The sequence below is a fragment of the Castor canadensis genome, chromosome 2 (genome assembly GCF_047511655.1).
Source record: "Castor canadensis chromosome 2, mCasCan1.hap1v2, whole genome shotgun sequence".
NCBI classification, from domain to species: domain Eukaryota; kingdom Metazoa; phylum Chordata; class Mammalia; order Rodentia; family Castoridae; genus Castor; species Castor canadensis.
This window is the reverse complement of record NC_133387.1, coordinates 45,287,736-45,309,755: the sequence shown is the minus strand read 5'-3', so window position 1 is coordinate 45,309,755 and position 22,020 is coordinate 45,287,736. Positions and strand designations below refer to the sequence as shown.

The window sequence follows — 22,020 nt, the reverse complement described above, 5'->3', positions numbered from 1 at the left end:
ATAAAATGTGAAATTTTAACATTTTAAAATCTGGTTCGAAAGGAATTCCATTATGTACTTAAAATTTTATTTTGCACCTAATTCACATGTTCCAGGGGACAAGGGATACATTGCATGCCAAAATCTGTAATGTGTGAAAATAGGAAGTTTGCCTTAGAGAAAAAAAAAAAATAACTGTTCTTTGTGAGCCAGGGAACATCATTAGAAGGTGGAAGAAACCAAAAAGAAGATTCTAATTATCTGGCACCTGTGGTATTAGGTGCCTTGCACATTGGAGGGACTCACTGGGGATAAGGAGAGGCAATACTAGGGAGATCCTGAAACAGAACACCTGATTACTTCACAATGAAGCTATGTGTGAAAGCACATTTAAACTGGTAGAAGTTGGGTAATAGGTAAAATTTGAAATTAAATATAGCATGGTATAAGCACTAGCAGTATTGGTTGGTTGTTAGTTTCCTTAAGGTTCCCATATCAAAGTACCATAAACTGGTGCCTTTAGAAATTTAGTGTCTTAGTTCTGGAGGCTACAGATCTTAAAATGTTTCAGAGGCATGCTCTCAAGGTTGTAGAGGAGAGTCTGCTCTGTGACTGGAAGCTTCTTGTGCCACTGGCAGTCCTTAGCATTCCGCTTTATTACTCTAGTCTCTGCCTTCTGGTGTCACATGACATCCTGCCTTGTGGATGGAACATAGGTTCCAATTAATATGGCCCCTGGACCCACACCTAGGAACTTGTTAGAAATGCAAACTTGCAGATTTCACTCCAGATCTCTTGATTTGGAAACTGTTGTAACTGGCCTTATAGTTTGACTCAGTTTTGAGAGACAGTAAACAACATGAATAAGTAAAATAATACTGGATATTAGTAAGTGCTGTAGATAAGAGTAGGATGGTCAGAAAATACCTCTAAGAAGTAAAGACCTGAAGTAGTTAGGGAATGAGACATATGAATATCTGGATGAGGTATATTCCCCGTGGAGAAAGCCACAGGGAAAAGATTCTTGAATGTTTGAGGAACAGCAAGAAGTCCAAAGTTAAAACACAATGAGGGAAATGGTATTCGGTTCAGTCTATTGGTGTTTGTTCATTTTCTACTCCCCAAACCATGGAATACAAGGAGAAAAGACCAGAAAGAAAGGGATGGAATAGGATGCTGATTATGTGAAGGTTTTGTTTTTTTTAAGTGACATTAGGAAGGTAGAGATTTTTGAGAAAATGGGTGACAAGATCTAATTTCAGTTTGAAAGGATCACTCCGGCTACTGGAAAAATAGACTGAAGAAGGAAACATCAAAGGAAGGGAAAGTTGATTAGAAGGCTGTTGAGGTAGTGATAAGAGAAAGGTGGCTCAGACCAGTGCAGAAGCTGTGGACAGCTTAGAGGAGGTATAAGACTGAAAACAGAGTACTAAAAAGTAAGTTTTTTTCCTTCTGCTCTATTTACATCAGTCACTCAGTTGCCCTCCTCAAAGGCAGTGTACCTATTAAAGAACCTATCTAATAGGTAATTGGATTTGGAGTGAGGGTAAGGAGAACATTAAGAATGTCTTTGGGGGGGAGGGTGCTGGGGATATAACTGTGGAAGAGTATGTGCTTAGTGTGAGCAAGGCACTGGGTTTGAACAGTCTTCCCCCAAAAGACTGTTCCCCTAATTTCTGGTTTCTATAATGAGATGGCTCTGAGTAAAATAGGAGCCCATTGGTGAGTGATTTACATAATTATAAGTAATTAAGGTAAGATAAGCAGATTTAAGAGAGGAAGATAATGACTCTTTTGGACATACTGAATTTTAGATATCTATGGTCCCAGTGGAATTGCGTAGCAGGCATTTGTATAAGTGACTCTGAAACTTGGAGAAGTCTGAAAAAGATCAAGAGATCCTTTTGTATAACAAGTGTGGGAAAATTAATGTACTTTGATTTTTCACTCTTTAAAATATTTAATTTTTGTCAGAATAGTCACAGGTGTGGACTTAATAAAAAATTAAAATGTTTTAAAAAAACTCTTTTGCTGATTAAATGATCTTGGTTCCTTTGTTAAAAACCATTTGATCATGAAGTGAAGAACTCCATTAGTTTGGGACTCCATTCTGTTGTTCTGTATGTCTGTCTTTATGCCAGTACCATATTGTTTTGATTACTGTAGCTTTGTAGTAAGTTTTGAGCCTTTCAGTTCTGTTCTCTTTTTCAGTGTTGTTTTGGCTATTCAGGATTCCTTGAGATTACATATAAATTTTAGGATAAACTTTTGTTTCTGTAGAAAATATTGTTGAGATTTTACTAAGGATTACATTGTGTGGTACTGACATCTTGTCAATATTAAATCTTGTAATCTATAAACAGAGTATATTTCTACTTACTTCTATCTTAATTTCACCAGTGGTTTGTAGCTCTCATACAAATCTTTCACCTTAAGTTAATTTTTTAGGTTTCTTTTTGATGCATTTTGAATAAAATTGTCAGTTTTCTTTTCATATCATTCATTGTTAGTATATAAGTATGCACCTTATTTTGTGTGTTAATTTTGTATCCTGCTGATTTCATTTATTAGATCTAACAGTGTGTGTGTGTATGTGTGTGTGTAGGGGGGTCTGTAAGTTTTTCTACCTGTAAGATCATATCTGCAAATGGATAACTTCTTTCTATCCAATTTGGATATCTTCATTTTGAGGTATTTCTCTTTATTTAAGTGTTAATAACTATTTTCCTCTTAATGCTACTGTTTCTGTGGCCCATAAGTTTTGGTATGTTGTATATTTGGTTTTTTGGTCTCTTAAATATTACCTGACTTCCTTGTGATTTCTTCTTCTGATTTATTGGTTAATTTTCTGTGATTTTCCAGTTTTCCTTCTGTTATTGATTGTTCATCTTCTTTTGGCTGGAAAAGATAATGCTTTGTGTGACAACTGTCTTTATAAATCTGTTGAGATTTTGCGGCCTAATATATGCTCTGTGTCAGGAAATGTCTTTGTTATTCTTCAGAGGACTGTTTTCTGCTATTGCTGGATAGAATGTTTTGTATGTCTGATAGATCTAGTTGGTTTATTGTGTTCTTCAACTCCTCTGTTTTCTTATCCTTTGTATGGTTGTCTTCATTATTGAGAATTCTATTACAGAATTGCCCATATCTCTCTTTGTTTCTGTCACTTTTTGCTTCATATGTTTTAATGGTCTGCTATTAGTTATGTAAATATTTATGATTGTTATATCTTCATGCTATATGGAACCTGTTATTAATATATAATGTTAGTTTTGTCTCTTGTAACCTTTTTTGGGGGGGAGTGATACTGGGGTTTGAACTAAGAGTCTTACACTTGATGTGCAAATACTCTACCACTTGAGCCACACCCACAGCCTCCTCTTGTAACCTTTTTATCTGGTACTAGTACAGCCACTTTTGTTCTCTTGGTTACTATTTATATGGAATATCTTTTTGCCATACTTTTTCTTTCAGCCTATTTGTGTATTTGATTCCAATGTGAGTCTCTTGGGAACAACATATAGATGGATCATGTTTGTCTGTTTTGTCAATCTCTGCTTCTTGAGAATTTAATCCATTTTCATCTAAGGTAGTTACTAATAAGGAAGGACTTCAGTAATTTTGCTGTTTGTTTTTATCCCTTATGTCCTAAAGTATGATCTTCTTTTTGTGAATGTAATTTATGGCTATTTTCTTTGACTACAATAGAAATTGAATTTTAATATCCTTCAGTTGCAGTGCTCTAATTTGAATTCATATCAGCTTAACTTCAATAGTATATAAAAATTCTGTTCTTTTATAACTCCCCAGCTATTTCAGTTGATGTCATAGAGTGATATAAATTGCATGTCAAAAACATAACTAATATTAGTCTCTTAAATCATATAGAAAACAAAATGTAGAGTTTAACAAATAAAGTTATAATAATACTAGCTTTTACATTGCCCATATGTTTACCATTATCATAAGTTTTATTTCTTCATTTATTGTCTATGTCCTTTTATTTCAACCTGCAGGACTCTGCATTTCTTGAAGAGCATGTCTAGTTGTAATGAACTTTAGCTTTTGTTTGCCTGACAATGTCTTAATGTCCCATTTACTTTCTAAGGATAATTTTTTCAGATGTAGGATTCTTGGTTGACATTTTTTATTTGTTTGTTTTAGCACATTAAATATATTGACTTAATTATATTCTGTCCTCAAATTTCCAATGAGAAATCTTACTGATGATCACTTGAATGTGACCAGTCACTTCTATCTTGCTGCTTCTAAGATTCTCTCCTTGGCTTTCTGCAGTTTGATTATAGTTCAGTTCATCCTACTTGGAGTCTAATGAGCTTCTTGGATGTTACTGTTGATTTTGTTCATTGGCTTTGGGATTTTCAACCATTATTTCTTCAGATATTTTTTCCTTTTTGGGGACTACCACGATGTGTATATGGGTCTGTTTAATGGTGTCCCACAGATCCTTTTGTCTTGTTCACTTTTCATTTGTCTTTTGCTTCTGTTCCTCAAACTTAGTAATTTCGGTTGTTCTATCTTCAAGTTTGCAGTTCTTTTTTCTGCCTGCTCACATTTGGTTTTCATTCTCTTTAGCAGATTTTTTTCATTTCAGTTACCACACTTTTCAACTCTAGAATTTCTTCCTGGTTTCTTGCTAGATTTTCTGTTATTTTTGTCTAAATGATCTGTCATCAGATCTGTCTTAGAGACTTTTTTCCTTTGAATGAATCTATTATTTCATTGTATGCATTGTGATTGTTTGTTGAAAACTAGATGTTTGAATTTAATAATGTAATCACCTTAGAAAGTAGATTCGCCCCTTCCTTGGTGTTTTCTATTTTGTTTTCATTTGTTTTTTATTGTTACGTGTGTCTGTGTGGAGGATTAAGTCTGAGATATAAACTTAAGGTATTTTTCAGAGCTTGTGCTAAGGTTAAGACCTGATCATGCATAGTAACTCTAATTTCCCTTATACATTCATTTGCTTTTGAATGGTCTAGTTTTTAATCACTGGCCAAAGGAAGAGGAGCAGGGAAGGTTTCAGACCTTTTAATCTAGAAGTCACTTCAGCCAGAGAGGGAAGAGCTTGCAACAGTGCATAGTGATGCATCTAGCTGCATCTCTGTGATCAAAAGCAGCAGTCAGCAATCTGACCAACCCATTTTCAAGTATTTGGAGGACAGGTGTTCTTATTGCCAATCCTGGTTCCCACAAGTTCCCTGCAAGCTAACTCTATAAATATGTGCACAGCGACCAGCCAAGGGAATTGGGTAGGGGGAGAAATGGGTAGCCTACTGAGCTAAGAGCTAAAATTAGCTGAAATCAGCTGCAATATACCTTACTATTCATCCAAGCCTCTGATAGATTTTCAGAGTTTTCAAATAATTACATCAGATCTGCTGGTTTAATTGTCTGTATGGAAAGACTCATTCCTGATGCTTTCTACTCCACCATTTCCCAGAATCCTTTAACCTAAAATTAATTCTCAAAAGATGGCTTGTCTTTCTACTTAAGTTTTATTATAGATCCTTCAATGGAACTAAATTTTCTTTATGTAAACCCGGTACATTTTTATGTTCATTCATTAATTATAGCTTTTTTGTTTGCTATTGTAATTTTATCTCCCCTTATAGTACTTATTATCTTTATATAAAAAGTGATTAATTTCACAAATAGCTGCCTTAAATGATTTTCCTATTTTTTTAGTAGTAGTCTAGTTTTTTTTTTTTTTTAAGATGGTCACATTATTAAAAATTGATGATTTGGAAGCATCTTAAATACGTATACCTCTTTGTTACACAGTTTCATTGGCTTATTCTTCCAGTGCAGTATTAAAGTGACAATAACCTGTACCTTTATCTTACTATTTAATGTAATAGGAGAGAATCTAAGGACATTTATGCATCAAACTTAATTGGTAAAATTAATCCAGGCTCTACATTTTTTAGTGTCTCCGTTGCATGTTCTGAATATAGAAAGGGAATGTTTAGATAAGGTAATACTTAGGTACTGTTAGAAAACAGTACCAATGAATGTGAAGTTAGAGACACAAAAAGGCTGAAAAAGAAACCTTTCAAAAATAATATACTACCAGTTGGTCTTGTGACCTTCATGGCTATGTAAATGAATAGGGTTCTAGCTTGTTACTGGAAATGGGGCAATAGGAGATTTGTAGATAAAGAATATTAGATGTTCCTAGAAGGTTTTCAATCCAATAAAGCATCACAAATTTGTCCTTAAATTTGGGTATTTTAGGAGTCATTGAGTGTTCAAAAATATTTTTAGATTCATGGAATAGGATCAAAAGTCTATTCTGACTTTTGAGCTTCTGGACATGAAATTGTGGGATTTAAAAAAAATTATAACTTGAGATTCAGACGGCTTGATTTTAATTAGAGTCTGAAGTGTTATGTGATTTTTGAAGGTTTATTAATTTAGTTTTTATCCTTATAGACTTTTTTAAGATTTGTAAGATTCCAAGATCCTTTCTACTGCTATGGTTATATAACTGTAATGCTCATAAAGTATTTCAGATTATTTAGTAAAAAAGGCTTTGTGTTAATTTTAAAAGATATAATCAATAAGTAATAGAAAATATTTCTAATCTGTGAATTAATATGTACTTCAACTATAGTTCACATGAGTTAAACACATTACAAAGGAAAAACAGTTTATGTTATGTATTAGTTTATGGTTTTGTGTTGTAGAAGTATACTTCAAAGCTTCAAATCATAGGGCCTTATGATTTGGGAAATTTTTAGTGATTATCTGAACATATGGTTTATACAGTGATAACTCATTTCATATTTAACTCCTTTTTTGCTTAATAAGACAGAGACTTTTTAAATAGCTTTGAAACTGTTGATAGTCAAATTTAGAAATGATTTGAAACACAATAGAAGCAGTTTTATTTGGTAAACCAGGCAGCATAGACATTTGTTTGAAAACCATTTCAACTCTATCTTCTCTTACCCTCTTACAGTCTTGCATAGCTTTTACAATCCAGGCAATATATTAGCTACTGGACATACAAAGGTAAATGAGTCATAGCTGTTGTTCTTGGGGTTTCTTAGTCTAATGGTAGAGAGATATGCATATCCTTTCTATAATGTAGTATGGTGAGTACATAGTAGAGGTATAAATGAAGGAAAAAAAACCTTTGATAGAAGAATAGTTAATTTGGTCATGGGGTTTGAGGAGTGGGTGGGGCCATGGGCAGTACTGACACTACATTAACCTTGAAAGATGGTTACACATGTACCCAGGAACCAAATGTGGGCAGGATACTCTAGATAGAAAGAACAGAATGGTCAAAGTCATCCATGTAAAAGTTCACAGCAAACTTGGAGAATGGTTGAGTATAGATAGAAAGGGGTTATCAAGAATGAAAGGCCTGAAGGTAGACTAGAACAATACACAAGTTAAGCAGTTGAACTTGATCCTGCAGCACTAGAAAGTATAGTAATGTTAATCATCACAGTGTATTCATATTATATATGCTAGTTGCTGTTGGTCACTTGGTAGCCGTCTTGATTATCTGTCACAATGCAGTGTTTGTATTCGAGGAACCCTTATTTTACTTAGCAGAGGCCTCAACATACAAGAATGGTGGTGTTGGCAATTTGGATATGCTAAAGAGAAGCCATAAAGTGCTTCCTGTAAGTGGGGAGGAAATTTAATAAGGAAAGAAAATACTATGTGCTGAGTGTACTAAAATCTACAGTACTATAAGATTTTGAGAGCCCTCATTCAAAATTTTAATACAGTATATTATTTTAATTGTTCTATTTTATCGTTAATCCCACTGTGCCTAATTTTTAAGTTAAATTTTATCAAAGACATGTAGTACATATAAGGTTCACTGCTAGCCACAATTTCAGTCATTCACTGAAGGTCTTAAGAGCACATCCCACACTGATAAGTGGGGAGACTACTTGACAGTTTACAAACAAGACTTGTTATGTGAATCCTCCATCAAGTTGTTGACTCAGAGAAGAATAATCTGTGTGAAAATGGGTGTAGAGATAGTCAGATTTGGAGGTAGAGGGAGATGAATAAGTTCTGGCTGCTTTGCCCTTTCATTTCAAGCTTGTCAGTGTTTATAATTACACTACCATATTGTGAAAAACATGAGCAACTCTGAGAGGCAATATATTGTATTTTGCCCTATGACAGCTTACACTCTAAAGAAGACAAAGTATGCTAATGATTAGAACCTTAGCCTTTAATACAGTACGGATGGTCTCCAACTCAGTTTTGTGCTTTATATTGGGCTTATCAGGACATAGCCCCTTTTTATGTCAAGGACCACTTGGTTCAGTTTATGATTTTTCAACTTTATCATGGGGTAATTGGCATATTAAATGCATTTACTACTTAATACAGGTTCAGCTTAACAATGCGTTACATCATAAGTTGAGCATCTGTATTTGACACATGGAAACGTGTGCAATAGCACCTTCCAAAGACTGTGTAAAACGTCTATTTTTATAAATCTCTGTCTATGATTCTATATTTTAAAATTTTGCCACCAGCTTCACATTTGGAAGATCAGAGTACGAATGCCTTCTTGTTACTATTCCATGAATTCACAAACACTTTTTGCATCCTCAATGGTTTCTGCGATACCCAGAGTGAGTGTGAGTGGTTTTTTGAATTGTTCTATTAAATCAAGGTGAAGAAAGGGTGGAGGGAATAGAGTGTCAGATAGATTTCCTTTCGTAGGTACCCCTTAGTAGCTAACACTCAGACTAGTATTTCCAAGTGTGGTTATACAGTAAGTCTGCCTTACTCACAGATTTATTACATGTAGGTTTGACCAAGTGTGGTAACAAGAAATTAATTTTTTTTAAATAAAAAAATTTAATTCCCAGCTCAATGGATGCTGAGAAACTCACAGCCAGACCCATGTTATTGTCAGTTGTGTTTAAATGGTTCTGTGATCTACTGAGTTCCCCTGTCCTTAATTTTGTGAAAATATGCTTCTCATGGTACCACAAAGCAGGTTAAAAGTGAATGTGCTTAATACAGTTGGTAAGTGAAAATCTGAGATTTGTCTTTAGTGGATCTTGGGCAATATTATGGGAAAAATGAATCAAGCATCCACAGTACAGCACTGAACTCTGCATCCTGAGTGTTCATGGTTTTTCCTCAGTGGTAATCTCCTTGGAATTAAAAGTCATAGATGCCAAGGATCTGCTGTACCTACAGGCAATTTAAAGAGAATTGAAACTGAAGCAGATGGAAGAAGCCCTTTTCTAAGGAAAAGCTTTGTTTATCTGCTTTAAACATTACCTTTTAATTTGTATGGAGAATAGAGGTGCATGTTTCCATTTGAGTTCTAATCACCCAGAAATAAGAGAATGCTCAAGCCTATAATGAGAGAGACATGTCCTACATTCATTCAGACCCACAGAATACAAAATTTTTCTAAGTTTTGTTTCTGTTTCTGCAGAAGCACATCAGTCCCAAACCATTTAATTTCTTATGGTTTGTGTGTGACTTTTTGTTCCTCTTTCTGAAAGCTTACAGGATGGTTTCTATAACCATGGTGAGATTTTTTGTTTTTGAGATAAAGTCTCTCTGTAACCTGGACTGGCCTCTAATTCACAATTCTCCTACCTTAGCTTCCAGAATTTGGGGATTAAAGGCTTGTACCACCACTCCCAGCAGATAATGTATCTATATGGGTCTGTTTTTATTTATTGTGCTGGGTGTCATTGGATCCTTTCTGTGTGGGAACATCTTTTAAATATTTCATTATTTCCTCCCCTTTTACCTCGAGCTATAACCTGATCTTTAATTATCATAAATATCCTCACTTTTCATCACCACGTCTTTTGCCCTATTTTCTGTAAGAGATTTCTTTAACTTTTATTTAAACTACAGCTGTTCTATTGAGGTTTTCAATCTTTTAATATTTTAATTTGGAGTTTTTTGTTCTCTTGACTTTAAAAAAATTTATTTCATAAATACAATGGTATAGCATGTTTTATATTTTAGGATATTAATTTTAGCTTTGTTTTTATATCAGTACATAGTCTCTTCCATGTTGCTTTAATTTGGTTGTCTTAGTATTTGTCATTCTTCTTAGAGCATTCCTTAATATGTCTGGTAATTTTTAACTGGGTGTTCATAATTTAAAGTAGGTACTAAAAAATTAATTAAAATCTCCCCAACACATTGTTGGGACTAATCACCAGTGACTCTCAACTATATGACAATCTAGCTAAAGCAATTTATTATTCAACCTTTTAGAAGTCTAGAATGCAAATCCAAACCCAGTGGTTTTTAAATTTCCCTATCCTAAAATCTCAGTAGCAGATGATGCCAGTGTTTGGTCCGTAGGCCTATTAAGGCTTGTTATTTTCTTCCTGCTCTTAGGTTCCTGGTGTGTGTTCATTTCCAACATCTAGCTTGTGTTTTTTTTTGTGGGAGGGTTACCTAACAGTGCCACAGTTTGCTTTGTGTACATGCTGTAGATATATCTGGGAAATTTGTTTTCTAAGGACAGATCTTAATGGGTGACTAGTGGTATAAATTAACTCTGAGGTGTGACCTACATTGTCTCCTGAGCTATGCTGAGGGATTGAGCTAAAATTGCCCTCCGTGGGACCTTGCTGTGTATCTTAGTTTGCTTAGCTCTCTTGTCTTATTTCCCTATAGGTTTTTCCAGGGAAAACTTTTGTTGACCTTGAGAGAAACTGGGACATAAATTGATGAAGAAATAGAGTTTATTTGGCTGATTTGAGTTGCAATTCAGGAGACAGATTTAAAGCTAACTGAAATGTGCTCTGAGGCCTTGAACATTTCTAATAAGATTTAAAGGCAAAAACCCCAAGTGGGGAGGGGGATAATATTAGTTGTTTGTCAGGCACAGCACCAAACTGTCTTATAAGAAAGGGATTGGTAAGTTAAAGAATACACATGAAGCAGTTTTTAAAGGAATTCTTGGGAAAGAAAGGTACTTACATATGAGATGACACTGGTGGCTTTTTATAAAATTGGAATGTTCCATTCTGATGAAAACTGTAGCTCTTAACACTTAAACTACAGGGTGTATTAAGTTGCACAGGATCAAAAGTTTATTTGGAGGTGGCTATAAGGAAAGTCTTATCTCACATGACCTATTATTTTGAGATGCCTCAGGCTGCCTTTATTTATGTGAGTTCAGTTTCTCCATACTTCCTAATAAATTACATTCACATTAGTGTCTCATCTTATAGTCTGCTTCTAGGGAACCCAACTTAAGGTAACTACTAATATGTGTGCAAAGTTCTATTTGATGGTATATTTTGGTGTGAAATTGGACCATAGTTTCATATGCTATATATTTTGGAGGTTTGCTGTCAAATATGGTATCAAATTTACAGAAAAGAATCTGCTACAAAATTTTCTAGAATGATGTATGTAACATAAAAGTTATTTTTTGGAAGATTGAAATATTTCTTCTAGGAAGAGCCTGGTCTTTTTTGGAGTCTGTCTTTTCAACAGCATTTTTTATTTCTTTTATGGTTATTTAAGTTTTTATGTACTGAGTCAGCTTTGATAGTTACCTTTTTTAGAAAAATACATGTTTCATTTAGGTTTTCATGTTTAATGGTTATTGTAAAAAGTATATCTTGTTTTTTCAACTATGAATGTGAATACAGTTTGAATTCTGATGTGAACAAACCAATTGTAAAAAGACATTTATGAGCTAATTGAGGCAATTTGACTATAGAAGACAGTAGGAAAATTTGATTACAGATTGTGAGTTAGATAAATCCAAAGAGTTACTGTTTTGTTAGGCATTTGATAATGGCATTGTGCCTTGTAAGAAAATGTCTGTATTTTCAGAGAGGAATATAGGAGTATGTAAAGATAAGATGGCTTGATGTCTGTGAATTGCATTAAAATTCTCCAACCAATTGAAGAAAGAATAAATGAAGCAGGTATGTCAGTTTTTTTCTATTATAATCCAATTTGTATAATAGGTATATGGGGTTGTTTTTGTTTTTATGTGTGTTTCAAGATTTTTATAATTAAGCTTTTAAACGCCCGAGAAACACCTGTGGTGAAATTAGAACACATACTTCTTAGAAGCACATTATCTCTTGCCCCATCTCTATTGTAATTGGCAAGAGAGAACATATTTTACAAAGTCTCTCAAGTTAAATGACTACTACTGTTTTATCCTACATAGCTCTTCTTTCTAGGACAATAATATTCATACCTTATTTCATAGTTACTATACATAATTTCTTCATAGGTATGTTGGAAAAGATTATATCTCTTGCCAACTTTTTCATTGTATCTCTAGTTTTGAGGGTTTGTGTGTGTGTGTGTGTTTTAAATCTAGATTCTTATTTCAACTGACATATCTTTAAGTATATGGGTACTGAGTCCTGGCATATTTGAAAATGTCTTTTTTTTTTTTTTTTTTTTTTTTTTTTTTAGGTACTGGGAATTAAACTCAGAGCCTTGAGCTTGCTAGGCAGTTGCTCTACCACTTGAGTCATGGTCCTAGCTTTAGTTATTTTCCAGATAAGGAGATAGGGTCTTGCTTTTGCCTAGGACTAAGGTCCTCCTACCTACCCCTCCTACATAGCTGGGATTATAGGCATATACCCCCTGCTTAGCTTGTTTGTTATGATGGGGGTTTCACTAATTCTTTTGCCCAGGCTGGCCTTAAACCTCAGTCCTCCCAAGAAGATGAGATTATAGAAATGTGCCACCATGCCCAACCTGTTTGGGTTTTGGTTTGGTGTTTCGAGACAGGATCTACTATGTATCCCAGGCTTGCCTCAACTCGCCATCCTCCTGCCTCAGCCTCCAAGTGCTGAGACTTGCAGGCATGCGTCCACAGTGCCCTCTCTTTCCTTGACTGTTGAATGACAAGATGCTGACTATTTAAGCCTATGAATATGTCTCCTGTCCTTCAGAAACTTAGTACTTGCATATTTCTTTTGCTTTTAAGCCAGAGCTCTCAATTGTTCTTCCTCCATTGTCCTGCCTTTGGCTTCTTTGTCCCTGGACACTTAAGGAGGTGAAGAATGAAATTCACGTATCTTTAAGCACTGATCCTTATGAATTAGGTTTCTTAATCACATATGAGTCCTTCAAATATTCACATGGATGGCCTTCTTTTTTGGCATATTTTTAACTTTTTTCCTATTTCATTTGTCTTATTCCCTTGGAGGATGTAAAAGTTACTCTGTTGGCTCCTCCATTTCTTACCTTTCACATCTGTCATCTTCTCTGTAATTGCTTTGCTATCCTCAGTGTCTAAGAGAAGGTAGTATAGTACTGTGCACACTTTCCTTTTTTGTGTGAAGTATACACAATTGTGCTTTTCACCTCTTCAACCTGTGTTTCATTTTTTTCCCCCATGCACGATTTCCGTATAGGTTCCATGATTTCTATTTATTTGTTTAAAATAGAATTAGTTCTAGCTGGTGTTGCTTAAAAGTTGCATGAATAGAAACATTTTGAAGTGCCTCTTACAGAGACAATTTTTATGTACCATTTGGATCTTTCCACTGAGATCTAAGCTCAAGCTTTGTGCTGCTGCTGCTGCTGCTGCTGCTGGTTGGTTGTTTCAGCCACTTAGCTGAGAGAGATAAATAGATACAGGAGAGTGGGCCACTGCTTTTCTGTGATTTTTTTTTTTTTGATTCTCAGAGACTAGAGGGTGTGGGAGTCAGGACCTTCATTAGATTGGGGACATACTCAAACTTGTGTTCCCTATTTTAAGAGTAAATAGTTTTCTCTGACATTCAGTTGTGTTTGTTTAATGGGTTAAAACAGTTTTCTCTGGATTTGATTTATAGGGGCTAGGTACTACTTTAGATTCTCACTAGCAGTATATTGCAGTGTGTCCCCATATCTCACTGTCATTTGGCATTGGCATTGTTTTAGCCATCCTTATAGATATTTAGAGATACCTTGTTTTAATTTGCATTTTCTTCTAATGGTGAATGAAGTTGAGTATCTTTTCATATCTTTCACTTATCATGTCATGTTTACATAATTGTCTTTTGCATTTGTCTTTTTTCTTTTTTTGAGTTTTGAGAGTTCTTTATATAGTCTAGTTCTTTTCCAGATTTGTGATTTACAAATACTTTCTTCCAGTTTGTAGCTTGTCTGTTCAGACTTTTAATAATCTTTACCAGAGCAAAAGTCTTTAATTTTGTTAAAGTAGTTTGTAATTTTTCCCTGTTGAGAATTATAGTTTTGGTATCAGATCTAAGAACTCTTTTCCTAACTCTGTATCTCAAAGATTTTCTACTTTCTAAGAGTTCTGTACTATCAAGCTTTAATATTTTAATTTTATCTAAGATGTGAGACTTCTCTGGGTACTTTCTTTTTTTTTCTCCTAGGGATGTTCAGCACCATTTATTGAAAAGGCTGTCTTCCTCCATTTATTTACTATGTATCTTTGTCAGAAATCAGTAGAGCATTCTTCTGTGGGTCTATTTTTTGGATTTTCTGTTCTGCTTTATTGTTCCATGTGTCTGTCCCTCTGCCACTTCTATATTCACTCTTGGTTACTGTAAGCTATATGATGTCTGTAACACAAGCAGACTGATTGCTCCCACCTTTTTCTTGTTTTCAAAATTGCTATAACTACTCTATATATAAAGAATTGTCTCAATATAAGAATTGCCTCAATATAAGAATTGTAAAATAATATTGTCTAGCTACAAAAAATCCTGTTGGCACTTTAATACAAATTGCATTAAAACTGCATTATTTACCTTTTAAAATTTTACAAGTCTTACTACATGTTTTAGCTTTGCAGGTGAATAATTCATTTTTTTTGAGCAGTTGTAAATGGTTTTGTATTACTTGGCTTTGTTGCCCACACATTCATCGTTAGTATATAGAAATATAATTGATTTTGGTACATTTTTTGTCTTATATCCTGTGGCCTTGCTGAATTCATTCATTCTAGGAATTTTTTTCATAATTTTCTTTATAGTCATGTAATCTGCAAATAAGGACTTTTATTTTTTCTATTCTAATTTACCTTGAGTGTCTTTCATTTCTTTTTAAATTTTTTTGTATTTATTACAGTGGCTAGAACGTCTAGTACTATGAATAAGAGTATAAGAATGGACATTCTTCCCTTGTTCCTTATTTTAGAAAGGAAGCATTCAGTCTTTCACCATTAAGTATAATATGAACTGCTGGTTTTTCTCCCATCCAAGTACTAACCAGGCCTGGCCCTGCTTAGCTTCTGAGATCAGATGAGATCGGGCACTTTCAGGGTGGTATGGCCGTAGATGAACTGCTGGTTTTTGATAGATGTTCTTTATCACATTTGAAGTTCTGTTTTTCTGAGGATTCTGTCATGATTGATTATTGTACTTAGTTCAGTGCCTTTTCTGTATTTCTTAATATTTTATTTTTCTTTTTTGCATGTTAATGATACGGATTATATTTATTTTTGAATATTGAACCAGCAGTGCATTCTTGAACTAAACCCTATTACGTCATAATTTTTAATGTATATTACTGCATTCTAAGTATTAGTACTTAACATGCTAATTAGTAAGTTTTTGTTTCTGTCTTTATTAGGAATATTTGCCTGTAATTTTTTATACAGTTTTTTTGTGTGTGTGTATATTAGGGTAAAATGAACTTAACAAGTTGGAAGTATTCCTTCTATTTTTAGAAGATACTTAAAATTGATGCTTAAACATTCTTTTAAATGTTTGAAATTCTCTACTGCAACCCATTTGGGCCTGAAGTTGTTTTGGGGAGTAGGGTGTAAGTTTTTGCCTAATGACTTCAGTTTCCTTAATGGTTATAGACTGTGACTATTCAGAATATCTATTTTATGTTGAATGAATTGTGATTGTTTATGCTTTTCAAAGAACTGGTCCATTACATTTGTGTTGTCAAATTTACATGTGTAGTGATTTGTAATATTCTTTTATTCTTTTCACGTCAGCAGTCAATAACATTATCCCTTTATTGTTCCCACAAGTGGTAATTTGCATATTCCTTTTTTTTTCTTTTTCTTTTTTTTTATTTTTTTTTTCTTGGTCAGTCTTGCTGGAGGCTTGTTCATTTTACTTTTTTTTCATTTTTCTTTTATTATTCATATGTGCATACAAGGCTTGGGTCATTTCTCCCCACTGCCCCCACCCCCTCCCTTACCACCCACTCTGCCCCCTCCCTCTCCCCCCGCCTCAATACCCAGCAGAAACTATTTTGCCCTTATTTCTAATTTTGTTGTAGAGAGAGTATAAGCAATAATAGGAAGGAACAAGGGTTTTTGCTGGTTGAGATAAGGATAGCTATACAGGGCATTGACTCACATTGATTTCCTGTGCGTGGGTGTTACCTTCTAGGTTAATTCTTTTTAATCTAACCTTTTCTCTAGTACCTGTTCCCCTTTTCCTATTGGCCTCAGTTGCTTTAAGGTATCTGCTTTAGTTTCTCTGCGTTAAGGGCAACAAATGCTAGCTAGTTTTTTAGGTGTCTTACCTATCCTCATCCCTCCCTTGTGTGCTCTCGCTTTTATCATGTGCTCATAGTCCAATCCCCTTGTTGTGTTTGCCCTTGATCTAATGTCCACATATGAGGGAGAACATACGATTTTTGGTTTTTTGAGCCAGGCTAACCTCACTCAGAATGATGTTCTCCAATTCCATCCATTTACCAGCGAATGATAACATTTCGTTCTTCTTCATGGCTGCATAAAATTCCATTGTGTATAGATACCACATTTTCTTAATCCATTTGTCAGTGGTGGGACATCTTGGCTGTTTCCATAACTTGGCTATTGTGAATAGTGCCGCAATAAACATGGATGTGCAGGTGCCTCTGGAGTAACAGTCTTTTGGGTATATCCCCAAGAGTGGTATTGCTGGATCAAATGGTAGATCGATGTCCAGCTTTTTAAGTAGCCTCCAAATTTTTTTCCAGAGTGGTTGTACTAGTCTACATTCCCACCAACAGTGTAAGAGGGTTCCTTTTTCCCCGCATCCTCGCCAACACCTGTTGTTGGTGGTGTTGCTGATGATGGCTATTCTAACAGGGGTGAGGTGGAATCTTAGCGTGGTTTTAATTTGCATTTCCTTTATTGCTAGAGATGGTGAGCATTTTTTCATGTGTTTTCTGGCCATTTGAATTTCTTGTTTTGAGAAAGTTCTGTTTAGTTCACGTGCCCATTTCTTTATTGGTTCATTAGTTTTGGGAGAATTTAGTTTTTTAAGTTCCCTGTATATTCTGGTTATCAGTCCTTTGTCTGATGTATAGTTGGCAAATATTTTCTCCCACTCTGTGGGTGTTCTCTTCAGTTTAGAGACCATTTCTTTTGATGAACAGAAGCTTTTTAGTTTTATGAGGTCCCATTTATCTATGCTATCTCTTAGTTGCTGTGTTGCTGGGGTTTCATTGAGAAAGTTCTTTCCTATACCTACTAACTCCAGAGTATTTCCTACTCTTTCTTGTATCAACTTAAGAGTTTGGGGTCTGATATTAAGATCCTTGATCCATTTTGAGTTAATCTTGCTATAGGGTGATATACATGGATCTAGTTTCAGTTTTTTGCAGACTGCTAACCAGTTTTCCCAGCAGTTTTTGTTGAAGAGGCTGCTATTTCTCCATCGTATATTTTTAGCTCCTTTGCCAAAGATAAGTTGCTTATAGTTGTGTGGCTTCATATCTGGATCTTCTATTCTGTTCCACTGGTCTTCATGTCTGTTTTTGTGCCAGTACCATGCTGTTTTTATTGTTATTGCTTTGTAATATAGTTTGAAGTCAGGTATTGTGATACCTCCTGCATTGTTCTTTTGACTGAGTATTGCCTTGGCTATTCGTGGCCTCTTGTGTTTCCATATAAATTTAACAGTAGATTTTTCAATCTCTTTAAAGAATGTCATTGGAATTTTGATGGGAATTGCATTAAACATGTAGATTACTTTTGGGAGTGTAGACATTTTTACTATGTTGATTCTACCAATCCATGAGCATGGGAGATCTCTCCACTTTCTATAGTCTTCCTCAATCTCTTTCTTCAGAAGTGTATAGTTTTCCTTGTAGAGGTCTTTCACATCTTTTGTTAGGTTTACACCTAGGTATTTGATTTTTTTTGAGGCTATTGTAAATGGAATTGTTTTCATATATTCTTTTTCAGTTTGTTCATTGTTAGTGTATAGAAATGCTAATGATTTTTCTATGTTGATTTTATATCCTGCTACCTTGCTATAGCTATTGATGATGTCTAGAAGCTTCTGAGTAGAGTTTTTTGGGTCTTTAAGGTATAGGATCATGTCATCTGCAAATAGGGATATTTTGACAGTTTCTTTACCTATTTGTATTCCTTTTATTCCTTCTTCTTGCCTAATTGCTCTGGCTAGGAATTCTAGTACTATGTTGAATAGGAGTGGAGATAGTGGGCATCCTTGTCTGGTTCCTGATTTTAGAGGGAATGATTTTAATTTTTCTCCGTTAAGTATAATGCTGGCTGTAGGTTTGTCATATATAGCTTTTATAATGTTGAGGAACTTTCCTTCTATTCCTAGTTTTCTTAGAGCTTTTATCATGAAATGATGTTGGATCTTATCAAAGGCTTTTTCTGCATCTATTGAGATGATCAAGTGGTTTTTGTCTTTGCTTCTGTTAATGTGGTTTATTACGTTTATTGATTTTCATATGTTGAACCACCCCTGCATCCCTGGGATGAAGCCTACTTGGTCGTGGTGAATAATCTTTTTGATGTGTTGCTGAATTCGGTTTGCCATTATTTTGTTGAGGATTTTTGCATCAATGTTCATTAAGGAGATTGGCCTGTAGTTCTCCTTTTTGGAGGTGTCTTTGCCTGGTTTTGGGATAAGTGTAATACTGGCTTCATAAAATGTGTTTGGCAGTTTTCCTTCCCTTTCTATTTCATGGAACAGTTTAAGGAGGGTTGGTATCAGTTCTTCTTTAAAGGTCTGATAGAATTCAGCAGAGAATCCATCAGGTCCTGGACTTTTCTTTTTGGGGAGACTCTTGATTGCTGCTTCAATTTCATTTTGTGTTATAGGTGTATTCAGGTGATTAATTTCCTCTTGGTTCAGTTTTGGATGATCATATGTATCTAGAAATCTGTCCATTTCTTTGAGATTTTCAAATTTATTTGAATATAGGTTCTCAAAGTAGTCTCTGACGATTTCCTGGACTTCCATGGTGTTTGTTGTTATCTCCCCTTTTGCATTCCTGATTCTACTAATTTGGGTTTTTTCTCTCCTCATTTTACTCAGGTTTGCCAGGGGTCTATCGATCTTGTTTATTTTTTCTTTTTTTTTTTTTTTTCATTTTTCTTTTATTATTCATATGTGCATACAAGGCTTGGGTCATTTCTCCCCCCTGCCCCCACCCCCTCCCGCTCCCCCCCTCAATACCCAGCAGAAACTATTTTGCCCTTATTTCTAATTTTGTTGTAGAGAGAGTATAAGCAATAATAGGAAGGAACAAGGGGTTTTGCTGGTTGAGGTAAAGATAGCTATACAGGGCATTGACTCACATTGATTTCCTGTGCGTGGGTGTTACCTTCTAGGTTAATTCTTTTTAATCTAACCTTTTCTCTAGTTCCTGGTCCCCTTTTCCTATTGGCCTCAGTTGCTTTAAGGTATCTGCTTTAGTTTCTCTGCGTTAAGGGCAACAAATGCTAGCTAGTTTTTTAGGTGTTTTACCTATCTTCACCCCTCCCTTGTGTGCTCTAGCTTTTATCATGTGCTCATTGTCCAATCCCCTTGTTGTGTTTGCCCTTGATCTAATGTCCACATATGAGGGAGAACATACGATTTTTGGTCTTTTGAGCCAGGCTAACCTCACTCAGAATGATGTTCTCCAATTCCATCCATTTACCAGCAAATGATAACATTTCGTTCTTCTTCATGGCTGCATAAAATTCCATTGTGTATAGATACCACATTTTCTTAATCCATTCGTCTGTGCTGGGGCATCTTGGCTGTTTCCATAACTTGGCTATTGTGAATAGTGCGGCAATAAACATGGATGTGCAGGTGCCTCTGGAGTAACAGTCTTTTGGGTATATCCCCAAGAGTGGTATTGCTGGATCAAATGGTAGATCGATGTCCAGCTTTTTAAGTAGCCTCCAAATTTTTTTCCAGAGTGGTTGTACTAGTCTACATTCCCACCAACAGTGTAAGAGGGTTCCTTTTTCCCCGCATCCTCGCCAACACCTGTTGTTGGTGGTGTTGCTGATGATGGCTATTCTAACAGGGGTGAGGTGGAATCTTAGTGTGGTTTTAATTTGCATTTCCTTTATTGCTAGAGATGGTGAGCATTTTTTCATGTGTTTTCTCGCCATTTGAATTTCTTCTTTTGAGAAAGTTCTGTTTAGTTCACATGCACATTTCTTTATTGGTTCATTAGTTTTGGGAGAATTTAGTTTTTTAAGTTCCCTGTATATTCTGGTTATCAGTCCTTTGTCTGATGTATAATTGGCAAATATTTTCTCCCACTCTGTGGGTGTTCTCTTCAGTTTAGAGACCATTTCTTTTGATGAACAGAAGCTTTTTAGTTTTATGAGGTCCCATTTATCTATGCTATCTCTTAGTTGCTGTGTTGCTGGGGTTTCATTGAGAAAGTTCTTACCTATACCTACTAACTCCAGAGTATTTCCTACTCTTTCTTGTATCAACTTAAGAGTTTGGGGTCTGATATTAAGATCCTTGATCCATTTTGAGTTAATCTTGCTATAGGGTGATATACATGGATCTAGTTTCAGTTTTTTGCAGACTGCTAACCAGTTTTCCCAGCAGTTTTTATTGAAGAGGCTGCTATTTCTCCATCGTATATTTTTAGCTCCTTTGTCAAAGATAAGTTGCTCATAGTTGTGTGGCTTCATATCTGGATCCTCTATTCTGTTCCACTGGTCTTCATGTCTGTTTTTGTGCCAGTACCATGCTGTTTTTATTGTTATTGCTTTGTAATATAGTTTGAAGTCAGGTATTGTGATACCTCCTGCATTGTTCTTTTGACTGAGTATTGCCTTGGCTATTCGTGGCCTCTTGTGTTTCCATATAAATTTAACAGTAGATTTTTCAATCTCTTTGATGAATGTCATTGGAATTTTGATGGGAATTGCATTAAACATGTAGATTACTTTTGGGAGTGTAGACATTTTTACTATGTTGATTCTACCAATCCATGAGCATGGGAGATCTCTCCACTTTCTATAGTCTTCCTCAATCTCTTTCTTCAGAAGTGTATAGTTTTCCTTGTAGAGGTCTTTCACGTCTTTTGTTAGGTTTACACCTAGGTATTTGATTTTTTTTGAGGCTATTGTAAATGGAATTGTTTTCATACATTCTTTTTCCGTTTGCTCATTGTTAGTGTATAGAAATGCTAATGATTTTTCTATGTTGATTTTATATCCTGCTACCTTGCTATAGCTATTGATGATGTCTAGAAGCTTCTGAGTAGAGTTTTTTGGGTCTTTAAGGTATAGGATCATATCGTCTGCAAATAGGGATATTTTGACAGTTTCTTTACCTATTTGTATTCCTTTTATTCCTTCTTCTTGCCTAATTGCTCTGGCTAGGAATTCCAGTACTATGTTGAATAGGAGTGGAGATAGTGGGCATCCTTGTCTGGTTCCTGATTTTAGAGGGAATGGTTTTAATTTTTCTCCGTTAAGTATAATGCTGGCTGTAGGTTTGTCATATATAGCTTTTATAATGTTGAGGAACTTTCCTTCTATTCCTAGTTTTCTTAGAGCTTTTATCATGAAATGATGTTGGATCTTATCAAAGGCTTTTTCTGCATCTATTGAGATGATCAAGTGGTTTTTGTCTTTGCTTCTGTTAATGTGGTTTATTACGTTTATTGATTTTCATATGTTGAACCACCCCTGCATCCCTGGGATGAAGCCTACCTGGTCGTGGTGAATAATCTTTTTGATGTGTTGTTGAATTCGGTTTGCCATTATTTTGTTGAGGATTTTTGCATCAATGTTCATTAAGGAGATTGGCCTGTAGTTCTCCTTTTTGGAGGTGTCTTTGCCTGGTTTTGGGATAAGTGTAATACTGGCTT

At 35.1% G+C, this 22,020-nt stretch overlaps 1 protein-coding gene across 4 annotated transcripts in view; it reads left to right on the top strand.

The window, feature by feature from the left end:
- Nucleotides 1–22,020, top strand: part of C1galt1 (core 1 synthase, glycoprotein-N-acetylgalactosamine 3-beta-galactosyltransferase 1) — a 42,173-nt gene that overhangs the window by 2,670 nt on the left and 17,483 nt on the right. The window contains exon 1 of one of the 4 annotated variants that reach the window (XM_074064695.1): nucleotides 11,521–11,915. The exons of the other annotated variants lie outside the window; for them this stretch is intronic. Coding sequence (XP_073920796.1) covers nucleotides 11,858–11,915 — 58 coding nt within the window. The 5' untranslated portion in view covers nucleotides 11,521–11,857. Of the gene's footprint in view, nucleotides 1–11,520; nucleotides 11,916–22,020 lie in introns of those variants that run through there. 4 annotated transcript variants of the gene reach the window in all.